Source organism: Callithrix jacchus, chromosome 11 (genome assembly GCF_049354715.1).
Source record: "Callithrix jacchus isolate 240 chromosome 11, calJac240_pri, whole genome shotgun sequence".
NCBI classification, from domain to species: domain Eukaryota; kingdom Metazoa; phylum Chordata; class Mammalia; order Primates; family Cebidae; genus Callithrix; species Callithrix jacchus.
Window position 1 is genome coordinate 30,344,834 of NC_133512.1, and position 20,761 is coordinate 30,365,594.

The 20,761-nt window shown below is 36.4% G+C and overlaps 1 protein-coding gene across 11 annotated transcripts in view; it reads right to left on the minus strand.

The window, feature by feature from the left end:
- Positions 1-20,761, minus strand: part of TAX1BP1 (Tax1 binding protein 1) — a 90,161-nt gene that overhangs the window by 68,789 nt on the left and 611 nt on the right. For all 11 annotated transcript variants that reach the window (XM_035253551.3, XM_035253546.3, XM_035253549.3 and 8 more), the window contains exons 2-3: positions 13,849-14,017; positions 4,816-4,918 (exon numbers count right to left, since the gene is read on the minus strand). In XM_035253551.3, the coding sequence (XP_035109442.1) occupies positions 4,816-4,918; positions 13,849-14,010 (265 nt within the window). In that variant the 5' untranslated portion in view covers positions 14,011-14,017. The remainder of the gene's footprint in view (positions 1-4,815; positions 4,919-13,848; positions 14,018-20,761) is intronic.

Sequence of the window (20,761 nt, forward strand, 5' to 3'; positions counted from 1 at the left end):
TTTTTCAAAGTTCCTAGTTTCTTTACGTTGGGCTACAACATGTTCTTTTAACTCACCGAAGTTTGTTATTATCCATTCCTTGAAGAGTGATTCTGTCATCAGGAGGCGCTCGTTCTCCATCAAGCCTTGTTCCATTGTTGATGTGGAACTGTGATCATCTTTAGAGGGAGAGGCGTTCTGACTTTGAGTATTCTCAGCTTTTTTACGCTGGTTTCTTCCCGTCATTGTAAATTTATCCTCCTGTCGTCTTTGAAATTACCAACTTTCAGATTAGGTCTCTTGAGTGGACGTCCAGGTTGTTAGTTCCCAGGGCCAGAGCAGCAGCGTTAAAACTGATGGTACTTTTCTGCCCAGGATTCTCCTGTCGGGCTTCCTTCTTGTTTCCGTAGTAAGCGACTCTGCCTTCCCGGGGCTCCAAACCTCGGTCAGAAGGGGAACCGTTCCCGTTTACTCTGCGCCGAGCGCTGCTGCGCTGGCGACTCGTGTGTTTCCACCACTGGGGGATCTTCTGCTCCGTGAGCGACCAGACTTTGTCTGAAAGTGTGGCGTCCTCTAGTTCTCCGCGCCTTCCCTGAGAGCTGCAATCCCGGGATGTTAGCGATTGGCCATCTTGGATCGTTCTCCGCATTTCAGGATTTTTATGACTCATCCACAAAATAAGCAAACTGATTTGCATTATGCTTGAAAGCCCTTCTGTAACTCTAATATTTGATGACTAAATGTTCCCTGACTTCCTTATATAGCAAACAAAAATGTTCTAGGCAGGCAGAAGCTTTTATTTCTGGATCTCAAAATTCAAAATAAAAATTGTTGAATTATCAGAAACTTGTAAAAAGTATTGCATTTATGCTTAGTGCCCATGAATTTTTGAGACAGGGTCTCACTCTTTCACCCTGGCTAGAAAGTAGTGATACAATCTCAGCTCACCGCAACCTCAGCCTCCTAGGCTATAGTGATCTTCCTCCCCACCTCAGCCTTCTAAGCAGCTGGGACTATAGATGCACACCACTATGCCCGGCTAATTTTGGGGGTATTTTCTGTAGAGATGAAGTTTCGCCAAGTTGCCCAGGCTGGTCTCAAACTCCTGGGCTCATGCAGTCCATCCTCCCTGGCCTCACAAAATGCTAACATTAAAAGTGTAAGCCATCACGCCTGGCCCGAAAATGTTTTTAAAGTATTAACAGAAATAAACTGGATGCTTTTTTCTTTATTTAATCACTTTTAAACTTTTTGGCAAGTCCCTAATAAACAAATTCAATAGTCACTATAACAAATTAAATAACATTAAATGACTTTTTTTTTTAAAAAAACGGATGGAATTTCACTATGTAGCCCATGCTGGTCTCTAACTCCTGGTCACAATCCATCCATCTGCCTCAACCTCCCAAAGAGCTCACCACACCTAGCAGTTAACTTATTTTTTAAGAGGAGATCAATCACAATAAAAATGATTAAAAATAAACCAGCTTTTAAGAAAGAAGTTTTAAATGTAACAAAACCTATCCCAATATACACCTAAATTTAATTATCTAAAAAAGGCTACTAAAAGAGAAACTACATATATAATTTGTAACGTTTCCTAATCCAAAGAACATCTATGAGGACCTAAATCATTGTCCATATTACACTACAAGTTTTATCCTTTGTCCCGGCACAGGAAAGCCACTTAGATAAAATCGTATCAATTAGTGTTAACAATATTTGCTGAAAACTGCCATGCCAGTGGTTCCCTAACTTCTACATAACAGAACCACCTGTTAATCTTTTAAAAATTCTAAAACCCAGGCCTTATCACAGACCAATTAAATCACAACATCTGCAAGTGGGACATAAATTTCTGTACATCTTAAAGCAATCAGTGATTCCAAAGTACAGTGAAGTTTGGAAATCATTATATCAAAGCTATATGCATAGGCTCCAAGTTATGCTGCCCTTAAAACAGGCTGATACTCTCTCTTAGCAACTATAACAAAAATTGATTTAAACTCAAGGGAGGGATCACTGTAAAAATTTTTCTAAAATCGGTAATACTAGAAATGTTTATCCCAAATTCAAACTGTTTTTTGGTTCCTTTCTGAAGCAATTAAGCATTTGCATGCTAACAAAGTATTTTCATGAAATAAATATTTTAGTATAGTTTGGTTTTTTAGAGGTTTTTAGTTTGTTAAAAACAAATTTAATTTTTTTTTTGTTTTTTTCTTTTTTTTTTTTTGAGACAGAGTCTTGCTTTCTCACCCAGGCTGGAGTGAAATGGTGCAGTCTAGGCTCACTGCAACCTCCATCTCCCAGGTTCAAGTGATTCTCCTGCCTCAGCCTCCTGAGTTGCTGGAACTATAGGCACATACCACCACACCTGGCTAATTTTTGTTTTTTAGTAGAGACAGGATTTCACCATGTGGGCCAGGCTAGCCTCAAACCCCTGACCTCGTGATCCACCCGCCTCAGCCTCCCAAAGTGCTGGGAATTACAGCCGTGAGCCACCACGTCCGGCCTAATTTTTAACAGGCTGAAGATAGTAAGCTAGATCAGATAAGGGAGAAATGATTTGGGGTTTCATTTTAAAGATCTAGGGCCAGCCATGGTGGCTCTCGCCTGTAATCTCAGCACTTGGGGAGGCCGAGGCATGTGGATCATCTGAGGTCAGGAGGTTGAGACAAGCCTGGCCAACATGGTGAAACCCCGTCTCTATTAAAAATACAAAAACTGGCCAAGCCTGTAGTTCCAGCTACTCAGGAGGCTGAGGCACAAGAATCACTTGATCCCAGCAGGCAGAGGTTGCAATGAGTTGAGATCACACTACTGTACTCCAGCCTGGGTGAGACAGTATAGTTCCATCTCAAAAAAAAAAAAAAAGATTTACAAGATTTTTAAATTGCATTAAAATGTGTGAAAATATATGAGACAATAAACTTTATTTTAAATCATTCATCTCATAATCCTGAGCACATTTTTTTAAAGTGATGTTTCATACAATGTAAACTTCTTTCTGCTAACATAAGAACATTCTTAATAGAGTCCATTGCTTAAAGATATGAGGAACCCAGAGGAAAAAGTCTTAACTATTAATAGCTAGTCCCAGGGGAGAGCAATAAAGTCCTAGAATTTTTTTTAACATAAAGGCATATAAAGTTCTCCGTAGTGAAGAGGTTTTAGGGAGTGTTCAACCTAGGGTCAAAGGATAAAGAAAATTCAAGTCATCCATCAACTTCAATGGAGAAAAGCAACGTATTTTTATTTTTACTAACAACTAAAATCGTAGCAGGTACTTTGATTATTATCAATATTTGTGATTTTTGTCACTAACAGGTATTACAATGTTAATACCATATTACAACTGTTACGGGTGTCTCAATGGAAATTATGGCAGTGATTAAATCTGCCAATAAAATACATCTTGTTAACACACAGATTTTGAAGCACATGTACTAATATATCAAAAATATGCTACTGTAATATTTTAATTATTTCAGTATAATTTTTCTTTGCAATTTTATGTCTCATTTTATAGACATTAAAATATTATTCTGAGGCAGAGTTCATAAACTTCACCAGACCAAAAGGAATCTATGACATATACAAGAATAAGAATTTGCTTTAATACAACCCTAAAGTTAGTAAAATTATGATATAAAACTACTCTGCAGCAAATTATTCGACAGACCTCTGAATACGTGGGTTTTTTTTTTTTTTTGCAAGTTTTTAAGTTGTGGTTTAAAAAAACACATAAAATTTACCCTCTCAAACATTTTAAAGTATATGTTTCAATGTTATTAAGCACATTCATGTTGTTGTGCAACCATCACCGGCATTATCTCCACAATTAAACAATAACTCCGCATTACTTCCTTGAGGGAACCTGAATGCCCTGGGGACCACCATTCTACTCTGTGTCTATCAGTTTCCCTACTCTAAGTACCTCATACAGTGGAATTATACAGAATTTTTCCTTTTGTGATTGGCTTATTTATCATAAAATCCTCAAGGTTCAACCATGTCACAGCATATGTCAGAATTACTTGAATAAGAGGATTTTTTTAATTTTGTATATAATATCAAGCTAAGACAAAAAAATTTTTTTTTTTGTGATGGAGTCTTGCTCTGCTCCCAGACTGGAGTGCAGTGGCATGATCTCTGCTTACTGCAATCTCTACCTCCTGTGTTCAAGCAATTCTCCTGCCTCAGCCACCCCAGTTAGCTGGGATTACAGGCACCTGCCACCACACCCAGCTAATTTTTATATTTTTAGTAGAGACAAGGTTTCACCATATTGGCCAGGCTTGTCTTGAACTCCTGACCTTGTGATCCACCTGCCTCAGCCTCCTAAAGTGCTGGGATTATAGGTGTGAGCCACCACACCCGGCCAAAAGTACATTTTATATTATTTTATATCCATTTTATAATAAAGGAACTTACACATGACAGAATTCCTATAACTCTGTAAGTTCTGTTTATCATGTTTGTGGGTTTCATGTGGACTATTCTCCTCACATCTTTTTTGTTACATTATTCTAATACCTGTTATTCTTTTATTGTTTTCTCACTTGAAAAAAAAATCACCAAAAATAAAGATCTAAAAAGAAACTCACTCCTCAGTGAAAATTAAGACAACAACCAGTAACCTTTAAATGTCTACATAAAATATCATGTGGCCTACCCTAGATAGATACATTCTTAGGGCTTTTGCTAAATAAAGACATAAATTAATTCAACTTTGGTACCGTGGACACACCTAAACAAATCATTACAACAGAGTACAACATCTTTAATGGCAAAAGGCACCTAGTTTCACTGAGTTCTGCAGTTTCCAGTCCTTACCCTGGAATGCTAGTACACAATTGACTGTTGATCCTTCCACATAATGTTCAGGCATAGGGGACCACAAAAACGTGTAATAATCGCGAGCAGTACTCCATCCAACCTAAAAGAAAATAACAAAAATGGTGGGTTTATAAGCAGTTTAATATTAGGCTCATACAGCATATTGTTTTTGATTGTATTTTATAGTTAAAAAATACATTTAATATGCTTACAAATCATGAGTATTTTAACAAGCGTGTCAAATTATGATTTTTTAAACTACAGCCTAATACTGTAATAATCTACATAAATACTAGAGTTTCTACTGTATTAAAATGCAATTTGCTATCCAATTTCTCAAGGATAATCTAACTATCCATATGATCAAACATGAAAACTTCTGTTTTGATTAAAATTTCACTAAACATAGTGAGTTTTTAAACATTTTTTTTAATTGACCACGGAATATTATTTTCAAAGGTGGCAGTCATCCATATACTGAATGTCTAATAGATCCAACAACTGAGGGTGTTACAGACTAAAGAAAATTAATAGTTAAAATATTAGACATACATTAAAAGTTCACCTCTGAAGAGTTTTCATTCAGATACCTCAAAATTCAAAAAACTTAATTTATACCTCCAATTTGAGTGTTTTGTTTTCCTTAGATATCTGCCTCCCCTAAATCCAGTATATTCACTAATCTCTCATCTTTGACAAGTCTTGCCCACAGCCAATGGCAAATTTTGTAAAAAGACCTCTGGCACCAAGATGTTTATATATGCACAAATAGACCAGCTAATGCTAATGCTAACATATTTTCTACTTACAACATGAATATATACATATATCAATCTATATTTTCCAGATGGACTGTACCATGCTAAACACTGAAAACTGGAGATGTTTAAAACAGGTACTAGATACCATTTGCTAGTAAAATTACAAAAATGTACACATCAGTCACAAAGTTAGATCATACATGTTCTATGATTCTGATTGGCCTGAGATTATAGGCAACAGAATACTGAACTTGGAAGAACCTTAATCACGTTTAGCCTCTAAAGGAATGATTGAAACTACAGGTTACAACCCAGTAGGAACTGGTAAAGGGAATTTAGTGGTTCACGACAGGAATTTATTTTGTAATTATATAGAAAAGAAAGTATTGGAGTACATTAAGGATAAGTGTTTCGCAACATTTGGTTTCTGGTGTATTTGCCTGCTGGGACAAATCTTACAATTTATTTTGTTTCTGTGTCAAGGTAAAAAAAAAAACATTTGACACTATTTATCTTTTACAGGTATGAAGCTTGAGGAATCAGTGAACAAGTCATTTACCTCACCTGTTTGAGCCTGTTTTTTTTGTTTCCCAGTTGTTGGAGGAATTAGATGATGAACCTAAAAGCAGCACTTGAAGTGCCTAATCCATAGCAAACACTCTATGAATAGTAATTACAGGTGTAGTATTTTGTAATACTTAAGAGCATAGGGTGTGAGGTCAGAATGCCAGAAAAGATCATTTGCTAGCTGTATAGTTTTGGACAAGTTATTCATTTCTATCTTTCCCTCTGATAACAAAAAGAGTCTCAAAAGGTTGTCTCTATTAAATAAGATCATCCCTGAAGACTATTTAGCACAGTGCCTATCACATAAGTGCTTGTTAGCAGCCTGAGAACTGAGCTTACCAACAAGTTGGGGGCAAGATATAATCCTGAGTAAAAAGTCAGAAATATAGAACTAAGTTTCAAACTGCTTTTGAGTAAGGAAAACTAAACAATAGTTCTTAAGTCACTCAGAGAGGGGGCATGTTGGGCATACATAAAAAATAAATGTAGAAGGATAGACAACCTGGACAGAAAGAGACAGGCTCCTTTGGGATGTAACTGTCATGTATCTAAGCTCCCACATGAAACTATGTTAGAATGAACAATACTGGAAGAAACACAAAAGATGAACATTAGGAAATTATGTAGGAGACTACTGCAAGAATAATAAATCTAATGAGAAGAGTCAATACGCCATAATGTGTCCAAACCAAAGGTTGATTCTCCGTTTTATTTTCCTGGTCACCTGGCTACAACTTTCTTTTTAATGCTACAGGACACATTGAAATGCAAGGAATCTTGTCTTTTAGTCCACCATTACAAAGTGTAAAGAAAATTATTACACTTAGAGTTGATAACAGCAATTTTCAAACACTGAAAAATGGCAAGGAGAACATGGCAACACTTCGAACAACGAGATAAAATAACCAGTTATCTAAAACTGCCAAAATATATTGCTTCTAGGAGCTACACCTGAAACTAGTTAACCAGTTAATTGTAGTCACAGAAAGCATTAAAGGCTGTATGTACATTGAGAAAAACTGCAGCAATGAATATGTCACATACTTTAGTTTGAAGAATGACAATAGCAATGAACATCATTCTTCTGTTACTACTGCAACAGCAAAATAAATCAGAAAATGGAATATAACAAGGGTAACAGAGAAGGGAGAAAGCCACAATGTGTTCCTTTTAAATAGGATTAACATTTCAGAAAAACATGTTGGATAAGTTTTGATCGTAAGTTCTGAGAAAGAACATACATGACATCAAAGTTATCAGGAAAAAACAAAGATAATAATAAATCCTGCAAAAACATTGAGAAAAAGAAACATTAGGGTGGAAAGCATACAAGAGAAACCACAAGGAAAGAAAGAAACAGTAGAGGGGACTAATTTTGGAGATGAATAAAGGGAGACAAACACAAGCCTTGGAGTAGGAAAGGCACTGAAAATAAATGAGCCGATTACATATGGATATACCAGTATTTCCAAGAAATATAATTAAGTGAGGAAAAGAAGCCCACAAAAAAGTATAAAATGAGCCTACAAATTTTTCTAATCTGGAAACATTTAACAACAGATATCACTGGAGAAGGTAGGAGTACAATGGGTAAGAGCATTCATTTTCCTTATTTGGACATAATGTAGTTTCTAAAAACCATGTTATCAGAGGAGTTCCTTACTTTAGGGAAAAAAAGACTCAAAATGCCTAGATATACACAGGGAGTATGTAACACTATTCAAGATAGAAATATCATAAACAGCATGAATTCCTCGATGAGCTAAAATAATCTAGAACTAATTGTAAGTGATGAAGTGAAAAAAATCAAGGCATTAAAAAAGCCATGAGATATGCCAGCAACATTCAAAATACATATATTAGAATACATTAGAAAAACGATTGAAAGTCTCCTTCCATCAATAAAACAAGACTGGAAGGAAATACTTAAAACATGAACAGTGCTAACTATTGATATTAGATGGAGATATATTTTGGTAGTGGGACTGTAGGTCATTTTATTTTTTTCAAGCTTTCTATAATTACTTTTACAACCAGAGGACATTTTATTTTTTTCAAGCTTTCTATGATTATTTTTACAACCAGAGGACATTTTTTTTAAAACAGAAAATGAGTGGAATGGGACAGGACTGAAGGGGAGACCAAGGCAGGAGAACAGGAGGAGGAGAAAAAAAATTTTGAAAAGTAAAGGAAAAACAAGGAACAAAGAAACAAAAGCTTGAAACAAAATATTCAAGCATAAAATCATTGTTTAGATCCACTTTCTAATCAGGCAACTTAGTTTTTCATGTGTCTGGCAGCAGGATGCAGTGACAACAGTACCTTACAGGGAGGTTGTGTTTGCTTAGTCCAGGATACGTCATTAATTAGCAATGTGACTTTGAACACATCATATAACCACTTTGCACTTCCAATTTCCTCAACTAGAACACTATCTCGGAGATGTAAGAATTCTAAGACTGTAAAGTTTAAAAAAACAAACAAACAAACAAACAAAAACTCATGGACCTTATAGTGCAACCACAGTAGTCACCCTTTATCCAAGGTTCCACTTTTTGTGGTTTTAGTTACCTGAGGTCAACCAAGACCCCCAAAATAAGTGAGTACTTACAGTAAGCTATTTTGGAAGAGTGAGAGAAACCACATTCACTTAACTTTTACTCTGGCTGTTTGGTTAAGTGAGAGATGTGATTATTCAAAATTGGCAACAAAGTTGCTACTGTGCAGGCCAGGTCAGGTACTATAACAATTCTATTATAATAATGGTTCTATTTTTAGTTATTGTTGTTAACTCTTATTGTGCCTGATTTATAAACTAAACTTTACCATAGGTATGACTGTATCAGAAAAATATAGTGTAAATAAGAGTTCGGTACTACCTGCAATTTCAGGTATCCAATGGGGGTCTTTAATTGTAAGGTGATTTAATTTGTACTAAGCATAAATCTAAACATAAACCAATCACTCATGCTTATGTACTTATACAACTAAGACCAAATCAAATTCATAAACACAAACAACAATAAAACTCAAATATAACATAGCATATAATATTTTACTGCAATTAATGTTGGTTTGATAATAAATACATGGCATCAGGTTTATTTTTTTTGAGATGGAGTCTCACTCTGTCCCCAGGCTGGAGTGCAGCGGTATGATCTCAGCTCATTGCAAGCGATTGGGTGGTTCAAGCAATTGTTATGTCTCAGCCTCCTGAGCAGCTGGGACCACAGAAGCATTCACCACCACACCTAGCTAAGTTTTATATTTTTAGTAGAGATGGGATTTTGCCACGTTGGCCAGGCTGGTCTCAAACTCCTGACCTCAAGTGATCTGCCAGCTTAAGCCTCCCAAAGTGCTGAGATTACAGGCGTGAGCCACTGCACCTGGCCTGCATCAGGTGCATTCTAAATATTTTCCTGGAATTTTACTTCAATTCTGTCAGTAAAGAAAATCCATGCTGAACTTAGCAGCAACTCTGTTGTTAATTTTGAATAATCAGATCTCTCACTTAACCAAAGAGCCAGAGGATAATTACTGAATGCCAGTTTACCTAAGGTTCAAATCTCAGCTCCAACATGTATTGGATAAATTTGAACAAGTCACTTTATTGTCTGAATCTCAGTCCCCTCATCTGTAAAACAGGGAGTATAATACTCAGATGAGAGATGAATGTATACAATAATGAACATAAGTTGTATGTTTATTTTTGTTATAATTAAAACGAATCAATCAATACTGCAGGGGGAGTAAAAAAACTAAAAGGAACAAAAACCTCCAACCTGGTCTATATCCCTTGTTCGGCTTCACTTATTTCCCTACCTAACCTGGACTTCACTATCAGTCAATCATTTTAATAATGTACTCAAAACCACCACAGTATCCTTTGTTCTCTTAACTAGCTTCCCATTCCCACCCTTTTCCAACACACAATTTGAATGACATCCACTGTTGGCACTCTTCACACAATTCCAGATGCTGAATGTCTCTGGAGAAAGTCATAAAATTGCAGCTTAGTTCTTCTAGTTAACCTACTCCAATTCCCTATTACATTTCCACTGCAGCAAGGCCAATTCTCCATATTCAAGCCCTCCCCAACTTGTAACACAGGACATTGCTCCTCCTTACTAAGATGCCATAGAACAAGTGCCAGTCCTAATTGAACTGACTATTGACATCTACCACAAATTCTGCTTATGGATTATTACACACAACTTATTTCCTTCTCCACTTTAGGCTTTCATTATCTCACACAGAAAATTAGGATGTCTGATTGTTCTCTTTACCTCCTTTCTCTCTGAATTCCAATTTATCTTAGCACTATAAGAGTAAGCTTCACTTCTATACTTTATTACTCCTTATTTAAAAACTATCCCTCAAATATTAAAACAATCTAAAACATGATCCAAACTAACTTTTCCCATTCATATTCTAAAACTGGTGTCTGCAGCTGGGCATAATGGTCCACTGTAATTCCAGCACTTATGTAGGCCAAGGCACATGGATCACTTGTGCCCAGGAGTTTGAGACCAGCCTGAGCAACATGGCAAAACCCCATCTTTACAAAAAATAATCATAATAAATTTTTAACTGATAGCTGTCCCAGGCAAATCAAATTCCCCTTTTCAAGCATACCACTTTCCCATCTTCATTCCTTCTCCCCTACAACTGCTACCTAGGCACTCTCTCCCTGCCTGCTTATCAATATGGTGTCTATCAAAATCATTCTAGAGGGCAATTTGCAGTACACATGAAGTGCTTAAAAACATGCAATGCCATAAACATGGTGATTCTACTTCCAATAACTTACCCTATGAAACAAACAGACAAAATAAAGATAGGAAGAGATCTTTATCAAGTATTATTTAAGGATAAGCATTTAGCAACAATGTGAATTCCAATAGTAAGGAACTGGTTCAATTAATAGATATACACACTATGATGCATCAGTAATATGTGTGCATATATTATACACACATTATGCATGTGTATAATTATTTGCTATTTTATTACATGTAGCTTCATCCCAATTCTTAACAATGGTTAACACTAGGTAGGAGTGTTAAGCACAACTATTTTCTTCCTTGAGCTTCCCTGTATTACCCGAAATTTTTAATACATGCTTGAACTTCCTATTGAGTTTTAAAGTTTTATCCTGGCAAAAAATACAGAAAGAGTAGTAAACACAAGATTTTTTTTTCTTTTTTGTTGAGAGAAAACTTACAGCCTTTGAAGTGCACAAGGAAAGAAGTATAGTTTAGCACTACCGAAGCATAAAAGCAGCAGCAGGAATGACTAAAAATGAAGCTAGAAATTAAGTCTTATACAGAAGCCCTATATGGCTCTAGTTATTTGGTTTTGGCATTATTCTATAAATGATGAAGAACCAATGAAGAGTTTCAAACAAAAGAAAGACATGTTCAGACTTCTATTTCATAGCTTATAAAGAGCAGTTAAAAAACAAACATAAGAAGACAAGAATGAAAGTGGGCAAAACAGGTGATCTATTGAAACAGTCTTGGTAAAAAATATGAAAGGCATGAACTAGAGCAGTGATATTAAGGATTTAGAAATATGTAAGCAATAAAATGGTTAGAACGGATGTTTGGATTTGTAGGGAAAGTCACAGGCTTTTGGCTTTAAAAAAATGAAAAAAATACAAGAAATAAACAAGTAGTCTACAGGAAAAAGTTGGTAATTCATCTTCTTGAAATAAAATTTTCAAACAACCTACATATATACAGACTTCTCACTGCCCTTTAGAAGAAAGTCTATAAACTAACACTGAAGGTCTTCACAGACAGAATAAAACTTATCTCCAATCTCATCTCCCACAACTTCCCTAACTGAAGCTTATACTCTAAACTGACTTATTCATTCTCATGAATATTCCTACCTCTGAGTCTCTGCTTATTCAGATTCAGTATCCCTATCCAAAATGCTTGAGACCAGAAGAGCTTTCGATTTATAAATTTGTCAGATTTTGGAATATTTGCATTATACCTACTGGTTAAGCAACCCAAATCCAAAATATAAACTGTTCCAATGAGCATTTCCTTTGCACATCATGTCAGCATTCAAAAAGTTTTGGATTTTAAAGCATTTTGGATTTCAGATTTTCAGATTTAGGATGTTCACCCTGTACCATTTTCCTACTGGAAATGCCCTTCTTTTTCCTCAATCACATTTGTTTTCTTCCTCTCTGCACTGTTACTACAGAAAACACCAGTTCTCAATTAGTATCTTTAACTTGATACCCGTATCTCCCATAAAAATCAAAACTACTACTCAGGCCAGGTGTGGTGGCTCACACTTTGGGAGCGGGACAGAAACGTAATCCCAACACTTTGGGAAGCTGGGACAGGAAGATCACTTGAGCCTAGGAAGTTAAAACCAGCCTAGGAAACAGAGTGAGACCCTGTCTCTAAAAAATATTTAAAAATTAGCCAGGCATGGTGGTGTGTCTATAATCCCAGCCATTGGAAAAGCTGAGGGGGAAGGATCACTTGAGCCCAGGAGGTCAGGTTGCAGTAAGTCACAATCCCACCACTGCCCTCCAGCCTGGGTGACAGAATAAGACCTCATCTCAAAAAATAAGAAATACAATTTTAAAACTACTACTGATTTCATAAAATTGTTACAATGAATGTTTCCATTTTGGTATTTGACAAGCCTAAAAAAAGCTGACACAAAAACAGTAAATAACTATTATGTTCTACTCAGAAACATCAAATGAGAAATTTAAAGAACGGAACTAAAAACTCATCAAATGCCAAAACTTTGTTTGGTCCAAATGTTTTTCTGCCTTCCTATCAGACTGGACTTTTACTTCTAGACACTTCTAACGTGCTTAATTTCTAGCAGCTACTCATTTCTTTCTTCTTTGTTGTTTGACTTTATACAGATTAGACAATCAAAATTTCAAAAAAACCACAACTAAAACAAAACAAACTGATTCTGAGGAAGACTACAAGAGGAAGACACAGGAGAAAAGTGAATGTATTCTACTGTTTGGACATTCATGAGATTATTTTGACTGCTCAGAGGACACTCTTATGTTTTGGTTTTCCGCTACATTCTGAAAAGTTAAAATTGCCAGAAAATGTCCTGCACAGCAAAGAGTACCACTATAATTATCATCTTGATTTTCAAGGAAGTATTATACAAAATCCTTGGTAAAACCTAAGAACTGGGACTCCTCCCATCAAGGAGTTTATTATTCAGGCACATTAAAGAGAATGTGCACATTTACAAGAGAATACTCTTGTAAAACTGTGTAATACAATCTGAACAATATTTAAGCCAATGCAGGACAATAGAAGGGATAACATGGCTGTTAAGCTGTACAAAATTTGTTTCAAATGACTGGAAAAAGAAAAAACAGTAAATAATACAGGAACCCAAAGATTTTTTTTTTTTTAGGTAATGAATGGAGAAAATAGGAAAAAAAAGATTCTGAAAAAATTTTCATAAATCCTTGAATGAAGGTAAACTTTTTGACCACAGAGAGGAAAATCTGGTGAAATGGAGTTCCCAATATTCATTTTATCTACTCCCTACTGTTAAATATTTCATGGTGATATTTACAAAATTGAATCTTAATGCGGAATCAAGACAAGGGCAGTACAAGCTACTTATCAATCTGTTTTAAAAGAAAATTAAAAGTGTTTACATGGAGAACATATTCAGAAAGTTTTCTTACCTTGAATATACCAACCCAATCTTTTGGATGTGGATGAATATATGGAGTTAAGGTGTAATGACATTCCAGGTGTGCATTAGGAAGATAACTCTTGGCCACATTTTGAAAGATGACATGGGCAAAGTTGGAAGTCTGCAGCGGGACTTCTTGAAAGGATGTCATTGTGAATCTGAAACAAGTAATTTATAAAAGTTAAATTATACCAACTAAGAATAAACTTATGCCTTCAGAAAATACATAATATTTAATATAAATTTAATGAATATTTACATGTCATAATTTTAAAAACATATACTTTTTAAATACTAGAACTTCTTAAAATTATGATTAAATTCAAAAACAGACGAACTGTAAAATAAAGTCCATATGGCTCAGCAAGTTATACAGGCATTTAAAAGTTTAAAAACCAAAACCAAAAATTCAACTCTCCTGAAAAGCCTAGCCCTCTGCTTCTATTCCAATCAAAAGCAAATGAACCAGAGATGTTTTCATGCACATACTGCCAATATAAACCTGCTGCTTCCGAGTAACAGACACTAAGAAACAGAAACAAGAACAGTTAAAAGTCAGTATTTTATTGGCTATGGGTCAATTAACTTTTCCTTTCTATGTAGAACCCTTGAGCTTCATAATTTTCCTTCCTAACCTAGCCCATCCCATTCATCTCGTCCCCTCTCCCTAGGTTTTTGGGGTCCTATAATAAAACCTGATACTAGCAACTCTGTGCCTGCATTTCTGCCCTATGTCATAATCCCCTGACCAGCATTTCTCAACCCTGGTGACACATTAGAATCATCAGGGGCCTTTAAAAAAAAAAGAGAGATGACGATGACTTTCTGGGAGTGGGACCTGGACATGTGTGCACATGTGCCTGTGTGTGGGTGTGTATACATGAATATACAGCCTGTTTGTTCTTCTCTACCTATTACAAACCTACCATTTCATTCTAGGTCCAATGATCCTACCTTGACTTCTGGTATTCACATGCTCTTTCCACATATTTACTGATTAAAATAAACTCACATTTAAAAATAAAAGTATAGTGTTAACGAAATACATACCGTTGAAAATCTGTTAGAGAGTCATGAATGCTCACTTGGCTTAGTAAACACCAAGCACTGGATAGCAGATGAATCGTGAGAGTAGATTATAAAAATTGCAAGATCTAAATGTTTTTCCTATTTTGTGCTCTACTTTTGAGAAAACAGAAACAAATGAGGATTTACACAAAAAAAACAATCTGCAAAGTTTGTCACAGGCTCAGTGCAATCACTAATTCTACAGTACACATAAGAAACTGACTGACCTGACCGTACTTGCTGGAGCCATTAAAACAGGCATCTCTGTAATAATAGGGAAAACTGGGGCAAGATTTTTGCTAATCAAATTAATTTAATTTACTTCACAAATCAATGAAGTTTCTACAGAGCAAGCACAGCAGCAAGGCTCTACTCATATTTTAGCCATTAGTAAGAAGACTTATTGCTAAGAAGATCTAAAAAAAAGATGCTTTTACAACTGTTTCTTTTGCTGACCTGTTTGAAATGCTAAGGCAAATTTTTTAAGTTTTGTAATAATAAGCACTTTAAAATATATCAACTTTCTTCTTGTGTCCCCTCTGCTTCTGTTATGGCCAAAGTCCTGCTTTACTGAATATACTGGACATCCCAAAAACACTGTCATTCATGAACCTGGAAACCACTGCAGAATATCAGGCTAAGTTGTCAGCCTCTCCCTACCTGAGGTTTGCAAGGATTCCAAGGTAAAGAGTATATTCAGTAGCAATCCTTCTTTACCTCTGCACTAATAAAAGGGATTTACTACCAGCAACCATATTTCATGGAAAGACTTAACTGTGAATACTCTCCACCTGGTAACCTAAAGCCATCAGAAAAATGAAAAGGTAGCATTTACAAACACTGGAGAACTCTGCCTAAAATAACTTAAGAGTTCTATTATTTTGTTTCTTTGAGTTGTCTCAGCTAATTTGGGCTCCCAGGGAGGTATCATGATACTAATGAAGTCATTAATGATCATCTCTTTTCAAATAAGTGACTTCACAAAGGAAAAAAAAAACAATAACAGTTCTTAAAAAAAAGAAAAAAATCATTACTGGTTATAAGATACCAACCAACAAAATAAACTATAGCTAAATCAACTGAACCAACATCTATTAAATATAGGTACCAAAACTGAAATAAGGGAATAAGTACTATTTTTCTATTAAGAGTGAATAGTCATGCTTCCTTTGAGGAAGATATTCAGTAAGAAGAAAATAAACTAACTTACAATATACATCCCATGTTTTTAATCAAAAGCTGATTAAGGATAATACTTTTTTCTTAAAATTTAATAAGTCATTTCCTAAATCAAACCAACAAAGCTGTATTTTTTTAATATAAAAAAGGCAACGGTGTTTCAACTTTTGTTAACCTCAATTATAACAGTTTTTTTTTAATCTACAATCCAACCTTACACTTTTAGTTCACAGAAGTTTTTGAGGTACAAAATAGCAGGTAGATATACATATATGTATTTGTATATGTTTACAAATGCATCAAAAGGAACTCAAGTATACATTATAGAGTTAATAGTCTTATAAGGGATGTGTGTAAAAAGAAGACTTAAGGACTTTAAATTTTATGTCAATTTGTAGTTTGAATTTTTACAAGTATATATATATATATTATTTTGTTTTAAATAGCCCTATTAAGAAATTCCATTTTTAAGCCCTATTCCAAATTTCACATTTTTAATATAAAACATCAGTATTTCATTTTAAATATAGTATTCACAATGTTTATAAGTCTGAAAAGTAAAATAATTTGTGATTATCCTATTAATAGCCTTCAATAATGTCTCTCCAACACTCCAGTCTTCTTAAAATTTCATTGCTACAATTATAGAAATATTTTACAAAAGTTATTCTAGTACCTTGTCACTTTTTACTCTTATTAAATTATATAGCTACTAATCATTTTAAAAGTTTACATGGATGAATGCAATCTAAATATAATTATGTCATTAACCCATTTTAAATTTCTAATTCCCACATAGTTTCTCTGATTCACTCCTCCTACGGATAATAGACTGAAGAGATAGGCAAGCTTACAGAAATGTTGGAATTCACTCAGAATGTCAAGGTCTCATGGGAGTGGAGAAATAATATGCAAAGTCACTGCATCACCTTGTGGTAATGCCTGGGAAGTGTAGCTTCACTAATACCCTGAGAAAACATACAAACCTCTCAGGTGGAGAGAGGTACAGTCCATACACAAAAAGGAAAGTACAAGCAAGCAGCTTTACCATGCCAAATTCTGATTCTCCTTCTCTAAACTGCATCTCCACAAACAGGATTACAGTAACTTGGCAAGCCAAGGGTAAGTGAAAAACGTCCAATCAACAATTAAGGGGCCAAACACATTTGGCTGGGAAACAAAGTCAGAAATGCATACACATGCTGACTACAGTGCCCTCTTCCAGGTTTCCTACATTCCCTAAAGTTCTAATGTCTCTAGAATTCCTTTACGTGTCTTATGCTGTATATTATAAAGTCTTCGGTCTAAATTCCAATTGGATTATTTTGGGAATGCATTAATGTCTTTAAAAATGATAATACATAGTGAGCACTCAGTTATGTATATAGCTAAGATAAACATGGGGTCGGTTGGGAAGCATCTGAATGTTATCTTTACTTACTCCTCTTGGAACTTTTTCAAGCCCAAAACAGATTTGACTTTTGTGTTAGTATTTTTCCAGTGGTTCCCAATACTTGTTTTACTTTAGCACAAAAATGTAAGCCTTAGTGTACTAAAAAACAAACCATAGTTAAGAACTTCTGTACATTAAACATATAAAGCCAAATTAAGCTTTTTAATTTAGATAAATATAAATATAGTTTGCCAGTCCTAACAATTAGAATTCAAAAAGAAATACGATAACTTTGTTATGTGTGATAATATAATTATGGTGATTGTATGTTTTTTTAAAAGTCCTTACCAGTTAAAGATGCTAAGCTAGGGCCAGGCGCGGTGGCTGAAGCCTGTAATCCCAGTACTTTGGGAGGCCGAGGCGGGTGGATCACGAGGTCAGGAGATCAAGACCATCTTGGTCAACATGGTGAAACCCCGTCTCTACTAAAAATACAAAAAATTAGCTGGGCATGGTGGCGCGTGCCTGTAATCCCAGCTACTCAGGAGCTGAGGCAGGAGAATTGCCTGGACCCAGGAGGCGGAGCTTGCGGTGAGCCGAGCAAGCCTAGGTAACAAGAGCGAAACTCCGTCTCAAAAAAAAAAGGATGCTAAGCTATCTGTAAGTGAAATGTTTTGATGTCAGAGTTGCTTTGAAAACTCCAAGAAAAAAAATAAATGTTAGAAGGGGTAATAAAACAAGATTAGTAAAATGCTGGTTCATTTTACTGTTCATTCTCCTTTTGCGAATGTCCGAAAATTTCCTTAATAGTAAAACCAAAGCAAATAAAGAAATGAAACAGATTAGGAATACTCTATTTATGACCCACTGCTGCTGAAAAACTGCATTTTAGAGTATGAACACTTTTTACTGTTAGAAGTTTTTTTTTTTCTTTTGTGAGAGAGTTTCGCTCTTTCTTACCCAGGCTGGAGTGCGACGGCGCGATCTCGGTTCACCGCAAACTCCGCCTCCTGGGTTAGGCAATTCTCCTGCCTCAGCTCCTGAGTAGCTGGGATTACAGGCACGCGCCACCATGCCCAGCTAATTTTTTGTATTTTTAGTAGAGACGGGGATTCACCATGTTGACCAGGATGGTCTCGATCTCTTGACCTCGTGATCCACCTGCCTTGGCCTTCCAAAGTGCTGGGATTCCAGGCTTGAACCACCGCGCCTGGCCCTACTCTTAGAAGTTTTATAATTCAGGTAATGGTTGACAAAGTTGCTGAAAGTTTTTCACATCCTCAGTTAAAAAATCTTTAGAATTATCTCCAAACTTTAGTCCTATAGGACAAACATATGAAAGGAAAAAACATCCAGCATTCAAATAGTTTCCAATTATTCATACTGTGGCTCAAAGACTAAAAACTATAAACAGGAGGGGGTGGTTTGTAAAAAAAACAACAACAAAAAAACCTATAAACAGACCTCTGCTCCCGAAAAATGTTATCAGCATTCTTTCTAGGAGGCAGAAGCAAAAGCCCCAGTCAATATCCCTATTTCCAGAATCCTTTACACCTGAGTGCCAGAACATTCTGCCCAGGTGTCACCCACACCGCTTTTATTTCCTTTTTAGACTTTATAAGTTGGTTTCTAAAATGCTATGATCTTGGCCCATATATTTTAGGGTAAAGTTTTACCTTCTTCTAAAGGTTTATTTGGGGCAAAATAAGCTTTAAAAAGACAGAAATGTATAAAGCCCAGATTTTACATATCCAATCTAAAAGAATATAATAAATTCTTCCAAAAGAAGTATACAAGGAGCGGCCGGGCGCGGTGGCTCAAGCCTGTAATCCTAGCACTTTGCGAGGCCGAGGCGGGTGGATCACGAGGTCAAGAGATCGAGACCATCCTGGTCAAAATGGTGAAACCCCGTCTCTACTAAAGATACAAAAAATTAGCTGGGCATGGTGGCGCGTGCCTGTCATCCCAGCTACTCAGGAGGCTGAGGCAGGAGAATTGCCTAACCCAGGAGGCGGAGGTTGCGGTGAGCCGAGATCGCGCCATTGCACTCCAGCCTGGGTAACAAGAGCAAAAACTCCGTCTCAAAAAAAAAAAAAAAGGATAAAATTTTGAATTCCAAAATGTTATTTTTGTTGTGGAAAAGGTATTTACTGGTTAATTCGATAAACATGGCTACAGCGAGAACTATAAACAGGGGTCTACAATTTAAGAACGTGATGAGTCGGGCGTTGTGGTTCCCGCCTGCAATCCCAGCACTTTGGGAGGGCGAGGCGGGCGGATTGCCAATCAAGGGTTCGAGACCAGACTCACCAACATGGTGAAACCCCGTCTCTACTAAAAATACAAAAATTAGCCGGACGTGGTGGTGCGCGCCTGTAATCCCAGCTACTTAGGAGGCTGAGGCAGGAGAATCGCTTGAACCCGGGAGGCAGAGGTTGCAGGGAGCGGAGATCGCGCCACTGCACTCCAACCTGGGCGACAGACTCAAACAAAACAAAAACAGAACGTGATGTCTAGAAAGCAAAAACTACAAGATGTTCTTTATAGTTGAGCAGTTTGGGGGAAAAAAAAAAAACTTCATTAGAAGTCGGCATCATCAAACAATTCTTCAAGAAATCAAGTTTAACCTTGAAAAGAACAGAACGAAGGAGAAAGGCTGTCCTCAGCTCCCTCCCTAAACCCGAAAAGCACTTTGAGGAGAATCGACCCACTTTTAGTTTCTATTCAAATGATCTCTTTAAATGCTTTTGGAATTGAGCACCAAAATTATAACTAGTAAGTGTTCGTGCACAGCTCGTAGAAATTTTAACATTAGCAGAATGCAGACAGTTGAAAAATTAAGGTTGATTTTCCCATCTAAATCCTAACAATAGCAATTCATAACCACTGTGTAAAACCGAAAATCTAATACTAAGTATGTCTGAAGTCAAACGCCAGTGTTTCCTAACAAAACTTTTACCAATTAGGTGTGAATACACACACGCTAAGCTCTATTTCTTACTAATAAGGTGTACACACATGCGCATGCACGCTAAACTCTAGCCACAGATTCCTTAAGCCAGGAGCGCAGATCGGTCGGGAATGGTCTAGACCTGGCGAACCTGCCGGGTGTTGGGGCGGGATGGGGAATGGATTCCAGGTGAAGCAGGCGAGCAGCCGAGCAGCCAGAACAGCCAACTCCGCCCTCGGCCCTCAACAGTAGGCGGTGCAGGGAGTCTCCGCCCCCTTCGCCACCGGCGACTCAAACCAAAACAGCTGGGTT